The sequence below is a fragment of the Macaca nemestrina genome, chromosome 1 (genome assembly GCF_043159975.1).
Source record: "Macaca nemestrina isolate mMacNem1 chromosome 1, mMacNem.hap1, whole genome shotgun sequence".
NCBI classification, from domain to species: domain Eukaryota; kingdom Metazoa; phylum Chordata; class Mammalia; order Primates; family Cercopithecidae; genus Macaca; species Macaca nemestrina.
Genome location: NC_092125.1, coordinates 222371775 through 222392977, shown reverse-complemented (window position 1 = coordinate 222392977; position 21203 = coordinate 222371775). Strand labels below are relative to the sequence as shown.

Here is a 21203-nt window from a genome sequence, read left to right as displayed (position 1 = left end):
CTGCTCGAGGCCTGGGGCTGCGGGTTCCTCAGCGGACCCAGGAGGCTGGGAGAGGTCAGGAGGTGTTTTCGTTTAATTGGGGAGGGGTCCGATTTGGGGCATCTCCCAGCTCGCTCCTGGGGGACTGCTGGGAGGAGGCGGCGAGGGGAGGCAGGGAGAGGCTGGGTCAGGCCGAGGGTGCGGGGCGGGTGGCCCAAGCGTAGTCGGGGGATAGGAGGCGCCTTCCGCCCCACCCCCAACACCAGGTAATTTTCCTACGACGCGGCGGGGGGCGCGTCCCTGGCCCAGCGCTGCGCGGGGCGGGGCCCTGGGCGCGGGGGCGGGGCGCTGGGCTCGGGGGCGGGGCCTGGAGGGCCGGGGCGGAGCCTCACTTCCCCGGCAAGCGCAGGTCCAGGCGGTGCAGCTTGGGCGGCCCAGCGGATCGTGCCGCTGCAGCCGAGCGCAGGTGACCGGCAGGAGGGGGCGCGGGGGGCGCCGGGGAGGGGGCGCGGCTGGGCGGGGGCTGCCGGGAAGGCTCCTGGGTTCCCGGTCGCGCCGCAGTTGCCGAGGGAGGCCCGGCACCGACCAGGCCCAGGCCGCGGGGCCTGAACTGGCTGCGCGGCGCGGCCGCGAACGAGAGCTGGGGTCGCCATCGATGTGCAGGGGTCGGAGCCCAGACTTTGGGGGACATTTTAAAGCACAGCGTGGGAAGGGGAGGCTGCAGGCGCGCTGGCAGACTTGGGGTGGAGGAGCCCAGCCGCGGGGCTGGGGGTGGGGGTAGGGAGTAGGGAGATAGGAAGGGCCCTTCCCTGTCGCCCACCCTCTTGCCACTCCCAGCTAGGCAGGAGGTCATGTCCTCTGAGATCCTGAGAAGGTGGCTGCAGCCCTTTGGACCTCCGGGGGAGGCAGTAATAATTAGCCTCCTCCTCCCATCATGTTCCGAGGACAGGAGAAAGGATGGTGACGACACTGGAGGCCTGGGGTGCTCTGCCGGGCTGCGCATAGACTGTCTGGCTTACTGAAAAAGGCTGGCCCTGGAATCAAAGAAGATCCCGGCTCCTTCCCCCTCTGCCCTTATTTTTGACCTTGGGCAGTGCCTTCCACGTTTGTTGTGAGAAGCCAGAGAAAAAAAATCAGAGCTCACCTTTTATTAAAGTACCTGATACGCCCTAAGCTCCTTGGACCGCCCCAGTGACCCCTGGAGGTAAGGTACCCATTTACAGAGAGGGAAACTGAGGCTGGGAGAGGCACTATGACTCTCCCGAGATAAATGACAGAGCAGGGATGAGGCCTGCAGCATAGCTTTTCAACAGCCACAGGAGGGTATCCAGAAGCCACTAGCCATGGCTGTGGGGAACATCAACGAGCTGCCCGAGAACATCCTGCTGGAGCTGTTCACGCATGTGCCCGCCCGCCAGCTGCTGCTGAACTGCCGCCTGGTCTGCAGCCTCTGGCGGGACCTCATCGACCTGGTGACCCTCTGGAAGCGCAAGTGCCTGCGAGAGGGCTTCATCACCGAGGACTGGGACCAGCCCGTGGCCGACTGGAAGATCTTCTACTTCCTACGGAGCCTGCACAGGAACCTCCTGCACAACCCGTGCGCTGAAGGTGGGGTACAGGCCGGGTCTGGCATGCCTCCAGTACACACAGTTGTGACACCAGGAACATGTATTGAGCACTTAGTATGAGCCACGTGCTTTGGATGGTTTAACACCTTTTCTCCTCTCACAGTAACCCGAAGAGGTAGCTACTGATAGTACACACATTTTTCAGATGGGCAAACTGAGGCCAAGAGTGGTGTTTCTTATTGTTAATCTACTCTTTTTTTTTTTTTTCTTTTTTCTTTTTTTTTTTTTTTGAGACAGAGTTTCACTCTGTCACCCAGGCTGGAATACAGTGGCGCAATCTTGGCTCACTGTAACCTCCACCTCCCAGGTTCAGCCTCCCAAATAGCTGGGATTACAGGCATGCGCCACCATACCTGGCTAATTTTTTTTTTTTTTTTGGATGGAATCTCGCTCTGTTGCCCAAGCTGGAGTGCAATGGTGCGATCCTGGCTCACTGCAACCTCCACCTCCCGGGTTCAAGGGATTCTCCTGCCTCAGCCTCCCGAGTAGCTGGGACTACAGGTGGGATTACAGGTGCCCGCCACCATGCCCAGCTAATTTTTTGTATTTTTAATAGAGACACGGTTTCACCATGTATCTATTAAAATACAGGCTGGTTGTTAAACCAGCCTGTATTTGGCCAGGCTGGTGTTAAACTCCTGGCTTCAAGTGATCCGCCTGCCTTGGCCTCCCAAAGTGCTGGGATTACACGCATGAGCCACCACGCCCGGCCTCTTATTCTACTCTTTTTTTTTTTTTTTTTTTTTTTTTTGAGACGGAGTCTTGCTCTGCCACCCAGGCTGGAGTGCAGTGGCCGGATCTCAGCTCACTGCAAGCTCCGCCTCCCGGGTTCACGCCATTCTCCTGCCTCAGCCTCCCGAGTAGCTGGGACTACAGGCGCCCACCACCTCGCCCGGCTAGTTTTTTGTATTTTTTAGTAGAGACGGGGTTTCACCGTGTCAGCCAGGATGGTCTCGATCTCCTGACCTCGTGATCCGCCCGTCTCGGCCTCCCAAAGTGCTGGGATTACAGGCTTGAGCCACCGCGCCCGGCCTCTTATTCTACTCTTAAGATTATTTCCCCAGTGACCTTTCCTAGGAAAGGGAATGTTGGCCAACTGAGACTAATTCTGCTTAAGACACAAGGCAAGGAAGTCAGAGCCATGTTTTGTTGGCCTAGTTTCTAGGCTCCAGGGTTGGGCCTACTGACATGGTCCCAGAGGGCCAAAGGGGTTTTGCTTGTGGAAGAATGGGAGATCCGGTCTTCTTCCCAGGATGTTACAACAACAGGTAAAGCAAGGTTTCTACTGATCCTTGCTTGCTGTGTTGTTGGGTAGACACTGGGATGGCATGGGAACCTCGTTTTCCACAATTTGACCAAATTCTGGAGCAAAATGATAATAAAACAACTCCTCCCAGCTGTCCATGAGCCAAATCTGGCTGAGGCATTAAGAATTGTTTTTATGTTTTTATTTATTTATTTATTTTTGAGACAGAGTTTCACTCTTGTTGCCCAGGCTGGAGTGCAATGGCACAATCTCAGCTCACCGCAACCTCCGCCTCCTGGGTTCAAGTGATTCTCCTGCCTCAGCCTCTCAAGTAGCTGAGATTACAGTCATGAGCCACCACATCCAGCTAATTTTGTATTTTTAGTGGAGATGGGGTTTCTCCATGTTGGTCAGGCTGGTCTCGAACTCCCAACTTCAGGTGATCCACCCGCCTCGGCCTCCCAAAGTGCTGGGATTACAGGTGTGAGCCACTGTGCTTGGCCTGTTTTTACATTTTTAAAGGATTATTTAAAAAAAAAAAAAAAAGAGAGAGAGAGAGAAGAAACAACAACCAAAAAAACCATACAATAGAGATAGTTTGTGGCCCACAAGTCCTAAAATATTTTGGCACTTTGCCAAAAAAGCTTCCCAGCCCCTGTTCTTACTCCAGTTTACAGAGGAGACAACTGAGGCTCAGAGAGGGAAAGCAACTGGCCTGAGGTCACACAGCTGAGTACTGGTAGAGCTGGGACTAGACCGAGGTCTGTCTGGCCCACATCAGAGCGTTCTCCATCACAGAAGGCATCTGGGCCAGGAGCAGTGGCTCATACCTGTAATCCCAGCACTTTGGGAGGCCAAGGTGGGTGGATCATCTGAGGTCAGGAGATCAAGACCAGCCTGGCCAACATGGTGAAACCCTGCCTCTACAAAAAAATACAAAAATTAGCCAGGTATGGTGGCATGCGACTGTAATCCCAGCTATTCAGGAGGCTGAGGCAGGACAATCACTGGAACCCAGGAGGCAGAGGTTACAGTGAGCCGAGATCGCACCATTGCACTCCAGCCTGGGTGATGAGCGAAACTCTGTCTCAAAAAACAAACAACAAAAAAAAAGTTTTTATGTTTTTGAAGGGTTATAGGAAAAGAAACAACAACAAACAAAAAACTATACAATAGAGATAGTATGTGGGCCACAAGTCCTAAAATATTTTGGCACTTTGCCAAAAAAGCTTCTCAGGCCCTGTTCTCACTCCAGTTTACAGAGGAGTCAACCAGGGGTCAGAGAGGGAAAGCAACTGGCCCAAGGTCACACAGCCGAGTGCTGGTAGAGCTGGGACTAGACCCAGGTCTGTCTGGCCCACATCAGAGCATTCTCCATCACAGAAGAGGTCTGGTCATTCACATCACCATGTGTCTCAGGGCCCCCAGGGAAGTCACCTCCCTGTGCCTGCAACACAGGAAGCACCTAATACGCGGCGGCCATTGTGATCTGCAGTGTCCCACAGCAGAGGGCTTGAGGGCAGCCGCCAAGATGCGGGCAGAGGAGTTGGGAGGAAGGGGCACTTGGGAGAAGGTGGCCACTGAGGGGCTTCCCTTCAGTGTGAACTCTGCTTTTCCATCAGAGGGGTTCGAGTTCTGGAGCCTGGATGTGAATGGAGGCGATGAGTGGAAGGTGGAGGATCTCTCTCGAGACCAGAGGAAGGAATTCCCCAATGACCAGGTCAAGAAATACTTCGTGACTTCATATTAGTAAGATCCGGGGACTTGGGGTAGGGGAAAGCCCAAATCAATTTACCCTGGGGTCCCTCCCACCCTGGAAAGGGGCAGTCCTAGCCCCTCACTGCCCTAGTGGTGAGCCCCAGCCCCTCCCACCCTTCTGCCTGCCCCCAGCACCTGCCTCAAGTCCCAGGTGGTGGACCTCAAGGCCGAAGGGTATTGGGAGGAGCTGATGGATACCACACGGCCGGACATCGAGGTCAAGGACTGGTGAGTGCCTGGGGCAAGGGTCTGGGGGGGGGCATGCCAATCAGGCGCCCCACCCCTGCCCTGCCCCCAATCTCCGAGGCCCTGATGGGCCCTCCCTCTCCCTGCAGGTTCGCAGCCAGGCCAGATTGCGGGTCCAAGTACCAGCTGTGCGTTCAGCTCCTGTCGTCCGCGCACGCGCCTCTGGGGACCTTCCAGCCAGACCCGGCAACCATCCAGCAGAAGAGCGATGCCAAGTGGAGGGAGGTGCGTGGGCCTGGGAGGCAGGGGCAGAGGCAGATTGTCCAAGGCTGAGGCTGTGGTCAGATGGGGTCTAGGTTCAGATCCAAGCTCTGCACCTTCTCACCTGTGTTTCCAATGCTCTGAGCTTCACTCACTGCTTCTGTAAAATGGGTATATAGTGCTTCCGTCATAGAGCTCTGAAAGAAATCCGTGAAATGATGCTGGCAAGGCCAGGGCCAAAAAATATTCCAAAATGTTGGCAGGGCTCTTTGGCTCACACCTATAATCCCAGCACTTTGGGAGGCCCAGACAGGCAGATCACCTGAGGTTGGGAGTTCGAGACTAGCCTGACCAACATGGAGAAACCCTGTCTTTACCAAAAATATAAAATTACCCAGGCGTGGTGGCGCATGCCAGCTACTCAGGAGGCTGAGGCAGAAGAATCGCTTGAATCCAGGAAGTGGAGGTTGCAGTGAGCCGAGATCGCACCATTGCACTCCAGCCTGGGCAACAAGAGGAAAACTCCATCTTAAAAAAAAAAAAAAGAAAAAAGAAAAAAAGAAAAAAAAATTCCAAAAGGTTGACTGACTGTTACTAATTACTAGTATTGATTATTACTGTTTTCTAGACTGGGGTCAGCAAATATTTGTTTGTTTGTTTGTTTTAATTTACTTACATATTTTTAGGGACAGGGTCTCTGTCACCCAGGCTGGCGGATTCATAGCTCACTGCAGACTCAAATTCTTAGGCTCAAGCCATCCTCCTGCCTCAGCCTCCTGAGCAGCTGGGAGTACAGGTGTGCACCACCACTAATTTAAAAAACTTTTTTTTCTTTTTTTTTTGTAAAGATAAGAGTTTTGCTTTGTTGCCCAGGCTGGTCTTGCACTCCTGGCTTCAAGTCATCCTCCTGCCTCAGCCTCCCAAAGTGCTGGAACTACAGGCATGAGCCACTGTGCCCAGCCCTAGCAAATGTTTTCTTAAAATGGCAGACATTAATATTTTAGGCTTTGCAGGTCACACTGTCTCTGTCACAATTACTCAACTCTCTAACTCTGCTGTTGTTGTGTGAAAACAGCTCTAGACAATATGTAAACGAATGGACATGGCTGTGTTCCAGTAAAACTTTATTTATAAAAACAGGCAGTGGGCCTGCAGGTCATCGTTTGCCAACCCCAGCCCTGTCTGATAGAACTTTCTGTAGTGATAGAAATGGTCTGTGTCTACACTATCCATAAAGTAGTCAGTAGCTACATGTGACCACTGAACAGTTAGTAAGATCCAGTTTCTAGTACAGCTGAGTACCTGAATTTTTTTCATCTAATTTTAATTTTTTTTTTTTTTTTTTTTTTGAGATGGAGTCTCACTCTGTCGCCCAGGCTGGAGTGCAGTGGCGCCATCTCAGCTCACTACAACCTCCACCTCCCAGGTTCAAGTGATTCTCCTGCCTCAGCCTCCTGAGCAGCTGGGATTACAGGCATGCGCCACCACACCAGCTAATTTTGTATTTTTAGTAGAGACAGGGTTTCTCCGTGTTAGTCAGGCTGGTCTCGAACTCCCAACCTCAGGTGATCCACCCACCCCGGCCTGCCAAAGTACTGGGATTACAGGTGTGAGCCACCGCGCAGGGCAATTTTACTTAATTTTAGCTTAAATAATACATGTGCCCTGTGATGAGCATATTGGACATCCTTTGGCAGCTTGCAGTTTCTTTCCATTCCTTTGGGCTGAATGATAAACCTGTGGAGTGAACCAGCAGGATTTTGCTCCATTTTATAGCTGAGGAAACTGAGGCTCAGAGAAAGGAAATGATCTGTCCCAAATCACAGAGCTCAAACTAGAACTCCACTGATTTCTAGACTGGCACCAAGAACTCAGCCACTTCCTTGTTCCCCTGCCCCCCTCAGGCAGTGCCACACTCAGGGTCAGCTCCCACCCTTTTTTTTTAAGGCTCATTTTCTTTTATTTCTTTTGTTTTTTAGAGACAGGGTCTCACTCTATTGTCCAGGCTGGAGTGCAGTGGCGTGATCACAGCTCACTGCAGTCTTGAACTCCTACCTTAGCCTGTACTCCTGCCTCAGCCTGCCTGGAACTACAGGCACACATCACTGTGCCTGGATAATTTTTTTTTTTTTTTTCTTGTAGAGATGGTATCTCACTATCTCTGGTTTGCAACCAAACTAGTCGCAAACTCCTGGATTCAAACAACCCTCCCAGCTCGGCCTCCCAAAGTACTAGGATTCCCGGTGTGAACCACCACACCCAGCCTGAGTCAGCTCCCTTGAACTTTCTCCCCCCTCTACCTGCCCCGCCAGGTCTCCCACACATTCTCCAACTATCCGCCCGGCGTCCGCTACATCTGGTTTCAGCACGGCGGCGTGGACACTCATTACTGGGCCGGCTGGTACGGCCCGAGGGTCACCAACAGCAGCATCACCATCGGGCCCCCGCTGCCCTGACGCCCCCTGAGCCCCCATCTGCTGAACCCTGACTGGTAAACAACTGCTGTCAGAAAACGGCTGGGCTTGGGAAGGGGAGGTGGAGGCCAGGCGTCCCCACACCTCTGACCCTTGCCCCCAGCTGCCTCTTCTTTGTGGAGCCTCTCGGCGTGGGCAGCCCTCACATGCTGGGGTGGGGGCCAGCTCTCCCCAAAAGGTCTTGACCTGAATGATGGGTGAGGAAGCCTGCATGGGCCCCTTTCAGAGATGGAGCACCTGAGATGTGAGAGGTGCGGCGTGTTCCCCTGGGCCCCTCAGAAAGTCGAGCTTGGAGGCCAGCCTGGATCTGTCTCTCCCTTCCCCGCCTGGGACCATTCTACCTGTGTTCTTTGACCCTCAGAGCAGGGACAGGCAAGACATCTGGCAAGCCTGCAGCTGCCCTGATGGTGCAGGGAGGTGACCATGTGACTCAGACCAGTCTGGAAAGCGGAGGGTGGGCTCGTGGGCCATGCTCTGCCCTTGTCTGCTGCTCCCAGTCTCTTACTCTGCCTGCCTGCTCAGAAGAGGTGGCTTTAGCCCAGAGGCTCAGGCCCGGTCTGAGATGGGCAGACCCAGGGTGGAGTGGGGTCCAGGTCAGGTGTGGACTTTCCTCACTATCAATAGAGCCTAGAAGCTAGATGGGTGCCAGGTGGGGGTCAGGTTCCCAGAGGACTGAGGGAATCCTGCACAGGATGTCCCAGGGTAGGTGGGGAGCAGGGTTGGGACCCGCTCTGACAGCTGGACACGTGAGCCCTGGATGAGTATGGTAGGGTGTTTGAAGGATCCCCTGCCCACCTCCCAAATCCAGGCCAGACCCCCTGTGGCTTGGAGAGCATTCCAAGCCCCCACCCCACCCCTAGAACTGGCATTCCCAAGACCTCTGTCTCCCACCCAGCCACCCTTGGAACGTGCCTCTTGTCCTGCTGGAAGGACAGCAGTGTTCTCCTGACCTCGCCCTACTGCATGCAGTCAAATAAAAGGTGTGCCCAGCCTAACCTGTGCCCTGTGGTTTCTGGAAGGAAAGGCAGACTTTAGGTGGTCCCGCCGGGACCTGCAGATGGTACAATGGTGTGGCTTCTGCCTAAGGTACAGAGGGGTTGGCATTTCAGGAACCAGACCATCACAGAAGCAGGTTCATGGGACAGACCCCTCAGTGAGCTGCAGGTGTCTCACCTGGCAGCCGTCCAGTACTGCTAGCTTCCTCTAGAGGCCCAGCCACAGGCTGGGGTTGGGGTGTGTGGGCATCTCTGAGCAGCCCTTGAGTCCACCTTGTGCCAGATCAGCAGTGCCACCCAGGCTCTGCCTCCTGGTGTTATTCTTTGCCAAGAGCTTTACTGACATTGGATGAAGCCGAAGCATTTAGAATGGTGCCTGGCACACAGCTGGTGCTTGATATGGTTAAGCCTTGTGTCCCCACCCACACCTCATCTTGAACGGTAATCCTGGGTGTTTAGGGAAAGACCTGGTGGGAAGTGACTGGATTATGGGGGCGGTTTTCCCCATGCTGTTCTCATGATAGTGAGTTCTCACGAGATCTGATGGTTTTACAAGTGACAGTTCCCCTGGCTCCCTCCTGCTGCCACGTGCTTCTGCTTCACCTTCCACCATGATTGTAAGTTTCTTGAGGCCTCCCCAGCCATATGAAACTGTAAGTCAATTAAACCTCTTTCCTTTATAAATTCCAGTCTCGAGTATTTCTTTATAGCAGTATGAACATGGACTAATATAGCACTTAATAAATACTCCTTACATTTAGCTATCTCAATCAAGGGTGGGCTAGATAAGGGCTTTGGCCAGGGCAGGATCACCATCCACCAGCCCATGGCAAACTGCAAAAGGACGGCCTTCCATGGAGAAGACGTAGCAATTAATGTGGCCTGGGCCAGTCCCCTTGTGCAGTGCACACCCTGCACAACCCGTGGTGGTTGCCTGAACAAGGTGCTTGCTAATTATTTGTTGGCTGATGGAAGAAATTCATGAACTTACTCCTGACAAAAAACCTCAGAGGTTTTTTGTTTTTTTGAGACAAGGACTGGCTCTGTTGCCCAGCCTGCAGTGCAGTGGTCGCTGCAGCCTCCCAGGTTCAAGCGATTCTCCCACCTCAGCCTCCGGAGGAGCTGGGATTACAGACATGCGCCACCATGCCCTGCTAATTTTTGTATTTTTAGTAGAGACAGGTTTTTTGCCATGTTGGCTAGGCTGGTCTCGAACTCCTGACCTAAAGCAACCTTCCCCACCTGGGCCTCCCAAAGTGCTGGGATCACAGGCGTTAGCCACCTCCCAGCCCCTCAGGTTGTTACCTGCGGAGGTCACGCCCTAGGGAAAGAAGGAGCCTGCTGGGTGTCAGCTCCTCCCTCTAGGGAGTGAACCGAGGGTCAAGGGTGGAGCCCTGGGCCCCTTAAAGAAGGAACTAGTGCGGAGGTCCGGTGAGCTGCCTCGCGTTCAGGGACTTTTGCCTTGCGGAGGAGTGGGGTGCAGGTGTGGGTGCTGAGCCGCCCGCCGCCTGGAGGGGGAGACTGAGCTTCAGGACACGCAGGCCGCAGCGAGGGCCCGGGCTCCAGGGACCTCAGGTTAGTCTTCCCGCGGCGAAGGTGCGGGGCCGGGCCGGGAGGGACGCAGCGGGGTCCGGGGCGGGGGTGGAGACCGATCGCAGCGCGTGACGCGGCGGCGGGGCCGGGCGGGGCCCAGCGACGACGCCGCCGAGGCCGTAGGCTCGGGCCGACCCGGAGCTCCGCCGCTGCTTCCAGGTTGCGGCCCCGGGGGGACGGGCGGCGGGCGAGTGGGGAGCCGGGGTCTTAGGCGCCTGGGCGTTCACGGAGCCTGCGGGCGCTGGTCCGGGCGTCCAGGGCTGGGGGGCGCGGGCGGCTGGGCCCGGACTGGGGGCCTGGCCCCGGGGCCACCCGGGCGGAGGCTCTGCGGCCGCCTCCACCCCGGCCACATCCCGAGGCCATTGCCGGATTCGGAGACCTGTCAGGGGACCTCCAGGCCCCACGCGCCTGCGAGATCCGGCCTCTGCCTTTCCCCAGCCACGGTTTCTGTTTCCGAGAAACCGGTGAAGTAAGAGTGCCCCGAGAGCTTGCTGGGAGGGTGGGTGCGGTGAAGGCCAGCACGAGACGCCGGGCGGGGCAGTTGGGGAACCCGATCGGTGTGAGGGCTTCCTAGGGCTGGCATGGACTTCCCCACCACAAAATGCCCCGTGTGGGGGCGGGGAAGGGGCGCAAGAAAATGCGGACTGGGCCAGAGACCAGACTTCAGTCACCACGGTAGGAAGCTATTTGGTGCCTAAACGCCTCTAGCTTGGAGCCCACTGACTTTTATTTGGTCTAGAGTCTAGACAGTGACTTTAGAAGTTGCCAGCGTTTATTTATTTATTTTAGGCAGTCTTGCTCTGTCACCCAGGCCGGAGTGCAGTGGCATGGTCACAGCTCACTGCAGCCTCCACTTCCTGGGCTCAAGCGATCCTCCTGCCTCAGCCTCCTGAGTAGCAGGGACTACAGGCACGGGCCACCAGGTCTAGCTAATTTCTTTTCTTCTTTTTTTTTTTTTTTTTTTTTGAGACAGAGTCTCACTCTGTTGCCCAGGCTGGAGTACAGTGGTGCGATCTCAGCTCACTGCAACCTCCACTTCCCGGGTTCAAGCAATTCTCCTGCCTCACCCTCCTGAGTAGCTGGGACTACAGGCACCCGACACCACACTCAACTAATTTTTATATTTTTATAGAGACGGAGTGTCACCATATTGGCCAGGCTGGTCTTGAACTCCCGACCTTGTGATCAGCCCACCTCGGCCTACCAAAGTGCCGGAATTACAGGCATGAGTCCCCACCCCCAACCTAATCTCTTTTTTTCCTAGAGGCAGAGTCTCACTATGTTGCCCAGACTACAGGCATTTTTAATTGACAGGTTTTACATTTTTTTTCGAATGCTACATTTGCTTCTCATAACTTAGAAGACTTGGCCACGTTGAGTTTTTTTTTTTCCTTATCAAAGCCTTTTTCTTTTTGACAGTTTTGCTGTTGCCCAGGCTGGAGTGCCATGGAGGAATCATGGCTCACTCTGCCCCAGCAGGCTCCTTCTTTCCCTAGAGTGTGACCTCAGCAGGCCTCATGGATTCTAAGTTAGAAAACCTCTGAGGGGCCGGGTTTGGTGGATCATGCCTGTGAGCTACTGCAGCCTTGACCTCCTGCGCTCAGGAGATCTTAACACCATAGCCTCCCGAGTAGCTAGGACCACAGGCACTGGCCACTATGCCCGGCGAATTTTTTCACTATTTGTAGAGACAGGGTCTCCCTGTGTTGCCAAGGTTGCAAAGCCTTTTTTCTCTTTTTTTTTTTTTTTGGAGGTGTGTCTTGCACTGTCACCCAGGCTGGAGTGCAATGGCGCAATCTCGGCTCACTACAACCTCTGCCTCCTGGGTTCACGATTCTCCTGCCTCAGCCTCCCAAGTAGCTGGGATTACAGGTACACATGACCAAACTCGGCTAATTTTTTGTATTTTTAGTAGAGACAAGGTTTCACTATGTTGGCCAGGCTGGTCTCGAACTTCTGCCCTCCTGATCCACCCACCTTGGCCTCCCAAAGTGCTGGGATTACAGGCTTGAGCCACCGCTCCCAGCTTGCAAAGCATTTTTCACGAGGCACAAGTACCTCACCTGTTTTCTCTGCCATGTAAAGTGTTCCTCCCCGGGCAGGAGCCAGCATACACCCACCCTCCGGTTTTCTGGGATGGGAGCTTTCAGAAGACTATGAACTGCTGCTATGGCTAAGCCTCTATGGAAAATCAGAAGAGGCCACAGCAAAAGGCTGGGTGCAGTGGTTTACGCCTGTAATCCCAGCACTCTGGGAGGCCAAGGCGGGTGGATCACCTGAGGTCAGGAGTTCAAAACCAGCCTGGCCAACATGGTGAAACCCCATCTCTACTAAAAATAAAAAATTAGCGGGGTGTGGTGGCGGACACCTGTAATCACAGTTACTTGGGAAGCTGAGGCTGGAGAATTGCTCGAACCCAGGAGGTGGAGATTGCAGTGAGCTGAGATCCCACCACTGCACTCCAGCCTGGGCAACAAGAGCGAAACTCTGTCTCAGGGCTGGGGGAGGGAAAAAAAAAAAAAAGAGGCCAGGAAGGTTCTGTTTCCCTGCTTGTAGGTGGAGAACATTCTCTCCTCATGTGTAAGCAGATGAGGCCCACCTGAGTGACAAGGCAGAGCCCTGGTTGCTGGCCAACCCCCACCTACCTGGGGCAAGTACCTGGGATCCCCTTAGGGGACTAATCAGGTACCCCCAGGTAACAGATTCAGGCCAGGGCTGTGGCACTGCTTGAAGTTTTCCAGAACCTGTGTGCAGTGCAGAGGTACAGGGAGGACAGTGTTGAGGGCAGGTTTGTGCTGGCAGCAATGCTGACCAAAGATCTGTGCTTCACTTGGTTCTCCTGGCCCTTCCAGGGTCGGGACAGTTACCCCCTCCTTTCCACAGCTTCCCAACTAGTCACTGCAGACCAGGATTCAAACCCAGGCAGTCTTCTCAGGCACCCTCCATCTGATTTTTGTTTTCCGACCATCTCCAAGTAGATTCTGGCCTGACACCCAAGGCAGCCCAGCCGGGTGCTGTGGGGGCTTCCCATGGGGTTGTTTTATCACGTCTGACTTCCAGGCCAGAGTGAGCTTCTGGAGAGAGGCAGGTGGTTTCTCAGCGCTAGCCATCCACTGAATGAACATTCATGAGTCTGGGATGTAAAACTGATTTTATATTCTGGCCGGGCGCGGTGGCTCACACCTGTAATTCCAGCACTTTGGGAGGCTGAGGTGGGTGGATCACGGGGTCAGGAGATGGAGACCATCCTGGCTAACACGGTGAAACCCCATCTCTACTAAAAATACAAAAAAATTAGCTGGGTGTGGTGGCGGGCGCCTGTAGTCCCAGCTACTCGGGAGGCTGAGGCAGGAGAATCTCTTGAACCCGGGAGGCAGAGGTTGCAGTGAGCCGAGATCATGCCACTGCACTCCAGCCTGGGCAACAGAGCAAGACTGTCTCAAAAAAAAAAAAAAAAAAAAAAAAAAAAAGATTTTATATTCTTTTTTTTTTTTTTTTTTTGAGACGGAGTCTTGCTCTGTGCCCCAGGCTGGAGTGCAGTGGTGCTATCTTGGCTCACTGCAAGCTCCGCCCCCCGGGTTCACGCCATTCTCCTGCCTTAGCCTCCCGAGTAGCTGGGACTACAGGCGCCCGCCACCACGCCCGGCTAATTTTCTTGTATTTTTAGTAGAGACGGGGTTTCACCGTGTTAGCCAGGATGGTCTCGATCTCCTGACCTCATGATCCGCCCACCTCGGCCTCCCAAAGTGCTGGGATTACAGGCTTCAGCCACCGCGCCCGGCCGATTTTATATTCTAACAGTGAATCCAGAGCATTAAAATAACAACAATCACCAAAATCCTCACAGAACTTTGCAGATAAGTGTGGCCTCCACAGAATCTTACAGTCCACCCAAACCACTGGCTTTAAAATTAAGCAATTTTTTCTTAAATTGGGGAGGGGCCTTTTAAAATATGTGTCTCTAAAGACTTTCCTACTTGTACTCTTCTGAATGTGGGTCCCATGACTACTCTTTCCACTGAGGGGCTACTGTTTACTGGAAGGACCCTCAGCCTCCGAAATGCTCTTTTGTGGTTTTTTGGTTTTTGTTTTTGAGCCAGGTTCTTGCTCAGTTGCCCGGGCAGGGGTGCAGTGGCGCAATCATAGCTCACTGTAGCCTTGAACTCCCAGGCTCAGCCTCTGCCTCAGCCTCCCAACTAGCTGGGACTCCACGCGTGTGCCACCACACCTGGCTAATGCAGGGTTGGAGAGGAGTCCCTGGCCTAGACCTCCCTGGTCAGGCTCATAACCGCTGTCCCCACCCACAGGCCATGGATGCTCCCCACCCCAAGGCAGCCCTGGACAGCATTAACGAGCTGCCCGAGAACATCCTGCTGGAGCTGTTCACGCACGTGCCCGCCCGCCAGCTGCTGCTGAACTGCCGCCTGGTCTGCAGCCTCTGGCGGGATCTCATCGACCTCATGACCCTCTGGAAGCGCAAGTGCCTGCGAGAGGGCTTCATCACCGAGGACTGGGACCAGCCCGTGGCCGACTGGAAGATCTTCTACTTCCTACGGAGCCTGCACAGGAACCTCCTGCGCAACCCGTGCGCTGAAGGTGGCATGGGGGCAGGGTGGAGGCCGCCACCGGGCTCGTTCCTTCCCATCCTTGGGCCTTGGCACTTGTGATTCCCACGCTACCTGGAATGTTCTCTAATCCTAAACACCCACCTCACTCCCTTGGTTCCTTCTCATTCTTCAGGTCTCAGTTCAGAGACCTGCCCTGTGCTCCCAATCTAAAAACAGCACTCTCCACCTCCAGCATAGCACCTCCATTTCATGCCCTGTAACATTTTTGACCAGGCACGGGGGCTCACGCCTGTAATCCCAGCACTTTGGGAGGCTGAGATGGGCGGATCACCTGAGGTAAGGAGTTGGAGACCAGCCTGGTCAAAATGGCGAAGCCCTGTCTCTACTAAAAACACACGAAGCTGGGCATGCTGACCCACACCTAGAATCCCAGCTGCTCGGGAGGCTGAGGCAGGAGAATCGCTTGAACCTGGGAGGCAGAGGTTGCAGTGAGCTGAGATGGCTCCACTGCACTCCAGCCTGGGCGACAAGAGTGAAACTTAGTCTCCAAAAGAAAAAGGTTTTTTTCAGAATTTCCTTATTTTTTTCTGCCACAAACTTCAAGTTCCAGTGGCCAAATGGACATTGTTTGCTACGCTATAGCATCCACAGTGACACCCGCACATAGCAGGTGCCCAAGAAATGCTCGTTGAAAGAACAAGCACACTGCAGACCCGCCTGTCCCCCAGAGTACAGCCCAAGCTGCCTCATGTTGACCAAGGGCCTCCTCTGTGTCAGGTATTCATGGGAGATCTTTACAAATGTACTTACCCATCCTCCTGTTAGCCCCATTATACAGACAAACAAAATGAGGATCCAGAGGGGCCTGTGATCACAGCTGAAGGTCCCCACTTAGCCTGTTACATTCTCTTGTATTTCCCAGGCATTTTTTTCCCTTTTCCCTTCCTTCGTTTGGTACCTGCTATGTACCAGGCACCACGCTTCCCATATATATTTTTTTTAATTAGAGACAGGGTCTCACCGTGTTGCCCAGACTGGTCTCGAACTCCTGGGCTCAAATGATCTGCCTGCCTCAGCCTCCCAAAGTGCTGGAATTATAGGCATGAGCCACCATCCACCCCGGACACACCATACTTCCTGTTGGGACTCCAGCAGCAACTGATTTTGAGACCTGGTTTGTGTACTTAGAACCTCCTTGCTATCTCTGTACTCTCTTCATCCTCATCAGGATCCTGGGAGATTGGCCGGGTGCAGTGGCTCATACCTGTAATCCCAGCACTTTGGGAGGCTGAGATGGGCGATTACTTGAGGTCAGGTGTTCAAGACCAGCCTGGACAACATGGTGAAACTCCATCTCTACAAAAATACAAAAAAATTAGCCAGGCATGGTGGCAGGCACCTGTAATCTCAGCTCCTCAGGAGGCTGAAGCAGGAGAATCGCTTGAACCCAGGAGGTGGAGGTTGAAGTGAGCCAAGATTGTGCCACTGCACTCCAGCCTGGGAAACAGAGTGAGACCCTGTCTCTGAAAAAATAATTTAAAAATAAAACAAATAGGCCAGGCACGGTGGCTCATGCCTGTAATCCCAGCACTTTGGGAGGCCAAGGCAGGCAGATCACTTGAGGTCAGGAGTTCGAGACCAGCCTGGCCAACATGGTAAAACCCTGTCTCTACAAAAAATACACAAATTAGCTGGGCATGGTGGTGGGCACCTGTAATCCCAACTACTTGGGAGGCTGAGGCAGGAGCACCGCTTGAACCTGGGAAGCGGAGGTTGCAGTGAGCTGAGATCGCGCCACTGTACTCCAGCAGCCTGAGTGACAGAGAGACACCGTCTCTCTCTCTCTCTCTCTCTCTCTCTCTCTCTCTCTCTCTCTCACACACACACACACACACACACGCACACACACACACACACACACACACACAGAGGAACCTGGGAGATGCCAAGACAATTAGGGTGGACTCCATTGTATAGATGGGGAGCTTTGGGCCCGAGATGAGTGACTTCCCCAAAGATGCACAATTGCCCAGCTTCCAGGGTTTGGTCCTGACAGATAAAGGCCTCAAACTCCCCCCACCCCAAATCCCAGAGCCCCCATAGACAGCGCCTGACACTCAGTCCCTCTGCCTGCCCCAGATTTCATTCAGAAGCTGCCCAGCTAAGCTGCCCACTCGGCTTAACACGGCCTAATGGAGCTGGCCTTGCAGCCTGGCCTGCCCAGGGCTGGCAGTGTTCAGTCAAGCCTTGCTGAGATACCCCCAGGTCTGTACTCAGCGTCAGCCCAGCTCCTAGATTTCTGTATTACTCCTCTGGTTCTCTACTGGGGACCCCAGAGCACCTGAGAATAGCGGGCTTCTGGAGGGGGAGCAAGCCATTGGAAAAGTGCCCCAGTGATTGCCTGGGCAGCACCGGTAGAGAAGCGCCCTTGTTTTCTAAGGTCCTCTAAGTTCAGTGTGAAGAGGGTGATCGCCCCCCTGAACCCACCAGGCCCACCTAATGGAAGTCCACCCATGAATGTTACCACACCGCCCAGCCCAAAGGGTACTGGTTCCTCCACTTAGCACTCTTGCCCTGGGCCATCTGGGCCCTATGGGAATCTTGGTTCCCATGACCACCAACAAACCCACAAACCCATCCTCTAGGGCCTCCAATCTGGGTTATGTCGTTAACCAAGGGCCTCTCCCTCCTGGACATCTGGGGTGCCATCTGGGTCAAGTAAGCAGTCTGTGTTGGGATGAACACTTGTTAGCCTTTTTTAAAAAATTATTTTACTTATTTAAAAAAAAAAAAAAAAAAAGGTGTCGCTATGTTCCCTAGGCTGGTCTTGAACTCCTGGATTCAAGCGATCCACCTGCCTCAGCCTCCCAAAGTGCTGGGATTACAGGCCAAGCCACCGTGCCTGGCCTCACATTAGTCTTTGAGGACAGTACTCTCACAGGCCCCTCGTAATTTCATTTTTTGAGAACTGATACTTGGGTATTTCCCAGAGTTCCACCGCAACATGGAAGTGAGGAAGGGGTTGGTTTAGAATTTCTGGTAACATGCATTTTCTTCAGCTGTGTGTTAGGAGTGAGGCCAGTTTGGGACTGTGTGGGTGGGACAGAGTCAGGTCAGAGCTGATATGGTGAGGACAGGTGGGAATGTGTTGGAGGGGTGCTTTGTAGGGGTGCTCCAGGGTGCAGTTGGGGTATACTTGGGCTGATGGGGTACCTTGGCTACACAGTGCCCTTGAGAAGGAACAAGCTTGTTAACCCTTTGGTGTCCACAGCCCCAGAAACCTGAGCATGAGCAAGTCCTGCCTCCCAAGAAGATCACTAACGCCATACCACCCTCCCTCCCGCCCTCCCGGGACCAGGTGGGGAGGGCTGTATTTTGGATTTACACAGGGGGTCTCACCTCGGCTTCTGTTCTTCCTAGAGGATATGTTTGCATGGCAAATCGATTTCAATGGTGGGGACCGCTGGAAGGTGGAGAGCCTCCCTGGAGCCCACGGGACAGATTTTCCTGACCCCAAAGTCAAGAAGTATTTTGTCACATCCTACGAGTAAGGCAAACTGAACCTACCAGGCTTGCATGGAGGGGACAGAGGGTTAGGACACCTTTGCCAAGTCTCAGGCAAAGTCTTCTAAGGGAAGGCCTCTCTGTGAAGCTCAAGGGAGGTGGCCCCAAAACTTGCCCAGAGTCACTGCTTCCTGGAGTCATTCAGTGCTGTGTTCATGGACAGTGGGGGTGGGGATCACTGAAGCAGGCCAGGAGTCCATTGGGTGGTTAAGATAAGCCAGGGCTATCTACAGGCATCCATCCCTAAGCTAGGAACTTGAGTTTACAAGAGTGCCCTGCCTGGTGCCCTGGAACACTGGGCCTTTGGACTGGAATCAGATGCCACCCAGGCACAAGTGGGTCAGACTCCCTCCTACACTGGAGGAGAAACCAGTCAGCCCCAGCCAGTGCCTGTCCTGCAGCGGCCAAAGGATACCCTAAGTCCCCAAACCACCTCCCTGGGCTTACAGGGGCTGCCAAGGCTTGGGTGAGGGGGGGCCATGCATAGCACACCCAGGTACGCAAGCCCCCAACTCTGCTCCCCAGAATGTGCCTCAAGTCCCAGCTGGTGGACCTTGTAGCTGAGGGCTACTGGGAGGAACTACTGGACACATTCCGGCCGGACATCGTGGTTAAGGACTGGTGAGTAGGGTCCACGGCCTGTGTCCCCCACTCTACATGCTCGTCTTACTGCTGTGCCGGGTGAGACAAGCCATAGCAAGTGCCCACTGTGCCCAGCAGTGTCGTAGAGCCAGGTAGCCCTGGCCTCTGCCCCCGCTCTGTGCCCAGACCCTGCGGCACCTCCTGGCCTCCCCACCACCCTGTGACGGAGTCAGCAGGACACAGCAGCGCCAATGTGCAGATGAGGAGGCTGAGGCCCCCAGGTGGGTTGTCATGGACAGGCACTTTTTTTTTTTGAGAGTCTCGCTCTTTTACCCAGGCTGGAGTGCAGTGGCGCGATCTTGGCTCACTGCAACCTCCACCTCCCACATTCAAGCGATTCTCCTGCCTCAGCGTCCCGAGTAGCTGGGATTACAGTTGCCCACCACCACGCCCGGCTATTTTTTTAATCATTTTAATACAGATGGAGTTTCACCATGCTGGTCAGGCTAGTTTCAAACTCCTGACCTCAAGTGATCCATCCACCTTGGCCTCCCAAAGTGCTGAGATTACAGGCGTGAGCCACTGTGCCCGGTCAACCCTGACAGGCACTTGGGCAACAGAGGACTCTCAGGCCTCTCTGGACTGGGTGGAAACCCCCAGGTCCCCTGACCTACCTGCCTCCCCGGCTCCTTTTCCTATTCATCCCATGACTCTTTTTTGAGCTCCTACTCTGTGCACAGAAGTGTGCCAGGCTCTGGCTTGACCGGTGGCAGAAGCAGGACCCCAGTTCTAGGCAGGGCCCAGGGCCGCCACTCTGAGGATAAATGGGCGAGGCTGGAGGAGTATGCAGAGCTGCAGAGGGGAGAGGTGGCTGGGCTGGGCTGAGCAGAAGGTGAGCTCTGTGCCAGCCCCATTACACAGGCCACCCCCTTGACTTGCCCACTGAATCCACAGCCTGGTCCATTTTAAGTACAGGTTACGTGGCTTGGACAGACCAGGCCTCTCTGGAGGGGTCTTTTGCTTTTTGAGGTCACATCTTTAGTAGGATGCCCGAAAGGGTCCCTTTTCTCAGATGGGGTAACTGAGGCCAGCATGGACCAACTGCTTACCCCCAGGCCACAGTGGGGCATAGGGAGCACTGAAGCCAGCTGGGCCTAGCAGGCAGAGCAGTGTTGGCTGATGGGAAACAAAGCTCCAAGCTCCAATGTGTAGGTCCCCCCTGCCCCCAGTGCTGGGGCCAGCCCTCAGTGGCTTGGACACAGGGCTCTCAACCCCTCCACCAGGTTTGCTGCCAGAGCCGACTGTGGCTGCACCTACCAACTCAAGGTGCAGCTGACCTCAGCTGACTACTTCGTGTTGGCCTCCTTCGAGCCCCCACCTGTGACCATCCAACAGTGGAACAATGCTGCATGGACAGAGGTGAGGCCTCACCCACTTGCTCTCTCTACCCACTCCTCCTAGGGCCAGGATGGCAAGAAGCAAGGGGCAGCCTCAGGGCCCAAGGTGCCCCTGCTCTCTGGCCTGGAGCTGTTGCCTTCCCGCCTGGGCAGCTCTCTTAGAGGACCTGGCTCCTGCCTTCCCCTCCCCAGTCCTGGTGGTCACTTCCTGTCCCCTCCTCCCGGCAGGTCTCCTACACCTTCTCAGACTACCCCCGGGGTGTCCGCTACATCCTCTTTCAGCACGGGGGCAGTGACACCCAGTACTGGGCAGGCTGGTATGGGCCCCGAGTCACCAACAGCAGCATCGTCGTCAGCCACAAGAGGACCAGGAACCAGGCCTCCTCCGAGGCTCAGCCTGGGAAGAAGCATGGACAGGAGGAGGCTGCCCAATCGCCCTACCAAGCTGTTCTCCAGATTTTCTGACAGCTGTCCATACTGTATCCGGGTCAGCCAGAGGTTCCTCCATGCAGGAGCTGAGCATGGGGTGGGCAGTGAAGTCCCTGTACCAGCGACTCCTGCCCCGGTTCAACCCTACCAGCTTGTGGAAACTTACTGTCACATAGCTCTGACGTTTTGTTTTAATAAATGTTTTCAGGCTGGGCACGGTGGCTCACGCCTGTAATCCCAGCACTTTGGGAGGCCAAGGCGGGCAGATCACGAGGTCAGGAGATCGAGACCATCCCGGCCAACATGGTGAAATCCCGTCTCTACTAAAAATACAAAAAATTAGCCGGGCGTGGTGGCGGGTGCCTGTAGTCCCAGCTACTCGGGAGGCTGAGGCTGAGCTTGCAGTGAGCCAAGATCACGCCACTGCACTCCAGCCTGGGAGACAGAGCGAGACTCCGTCTCAAATAATAATAAATAAATAAATAAAAAAAACAAAAAATACATGTTTTCAGTAAAATCAACCTGGGGTTGATTTTAGGAGTG

The 21203-nt window shown here is 54.5% G+C and overlaps 2 protein-coding genes across 13 annotated transcripts; both read left to right on the top strand.

The window, feature by feature from the left end:
- The first annotated feature begins 33 nt into the window (after window positions 1-33).
- Window positions 34-9211, top strand: LOC105473158 (F-box protein 44). Of its 8 annotated transcripts, XM_071100740.1 has the most exons (8): window positions 391-445; window positions 821-1183; window positions 1293-1587; window positions 4476-4602; window positions 4744-4839; window positions 4947-5082; window positions 7371-7549; window positions 9052-9211. In XM_071100740.1, exons 3-7 carry the CDS (start codon window positions 1323-1325, stop codon window positions 7512-7514), a joined length of 768 nt encoding a protein of 255 aa, XP_070956841.1. In that variant the 5' UTR covers window positions 391-445; window positions 821-1183; window positions 1293-1322; the 3' UTR covers window positions 7515-7549; window positions 9052-9211. The 8 variants fall into 8 exon arrangements, with proteins under 8 accessions (XP_070956842.1, XP_070956838.1, XP_070956858.1 ...); XM_071100737.1 differs by lacking the exon at window positions 9052-9211 and having other exon boundaries at window positions 328-445; window positions 929-1183; window positions 7371-8527; XM_071100754.1 differs by lacking the exon at window positions 4744-4839 and having other exon boundaries at window positions 392-445; window positions 4476-4573.
- A 747-nt stretch (window positions 9212-9958) lies between these two features.
- On the top strand, window positions 9959-20876 carry LOC105473159 (F-box protein 6). Of its 5 annotated transcripts, none has more exons than XM_011726796.3 (6): window positions 9959-10102; window positions 14428-14716; window positions 18109-18235; window positions 18778-18873; window positions 20118-20253; window positions 20460-20876. In XM_011726796.3, exons 2-6 carry the CDS (start codon window positions 14431-14433, stop codon window positions 20694-20696), a joined length of 882 nt encoding a protein of 293 aa, XP_011725098.2. In that variant the 5' UTR covers window positions 9959-10102; window positions 14428-14430; the 3' UTR covers window positions 20697-20876. The 5 variants fall into 5 exon arrangements, with proteins under 5 accessions (XP_011725098.2, XP_011725097.2, XP_011725099.2 ...); XM_011726795.3 differs by lacking the exon at window positions 9959-10102 and adding an exon at window positions 10178-10279; XM_011726797.3 differs by lacking the exon at window positions 9959-10102 and adding an exon at window positions 10423-10589.
- The last annotated feature ends 327 nt before the right edge of the window (window positions 20877-21203 follow it).

Bases quoted from the DNA above. Each gene is read 5' to 3' on its own strand.
- LOC105473159 (XM_011726796.3), top strand. From the start codon at position 14,431: ATGGATGCTCCCCACCCCAAGGCAGCCCTGGACAGCATTAACGAGCTG. The intron at 18,874-20,117 runs GTGAGTAGGGTC...CCCCTCCACCAG, and splicing joins GACATCGTGGTTAAGGACTG to GTTTGCTGCCAGAGCCGACT. The intron at 20,254-20,459 runs GTGAGGCCTCAC...TCCTCCCGGCAG, and splicing joins ACAATGCTGCATGGACAGAG to GTCTCCTACACCTTCTCAGA.
- LOC105473158 (XM_071100740.1), top strand. From the start codon at position 1,323: ATGGCTGTGGGGAACATCAACGAGCTGCCCGAGAACATCCTGCTGGAG. The intron at 4,603-4,743 runs GTAAGATCCGGG...GCCTGCCCCCAG, and splicing joins TACTTCGTGACTTCATATTA to CACCTGCCTCAAGTCCCAGG. The intron at 5,083-7,370 runs GTGCGTGGGCCT...CTGCCCCGCCAG, and splicing joins GCGATGCCAAGTGGAGGGAG to GTCTCCCACACATTCTCCAA.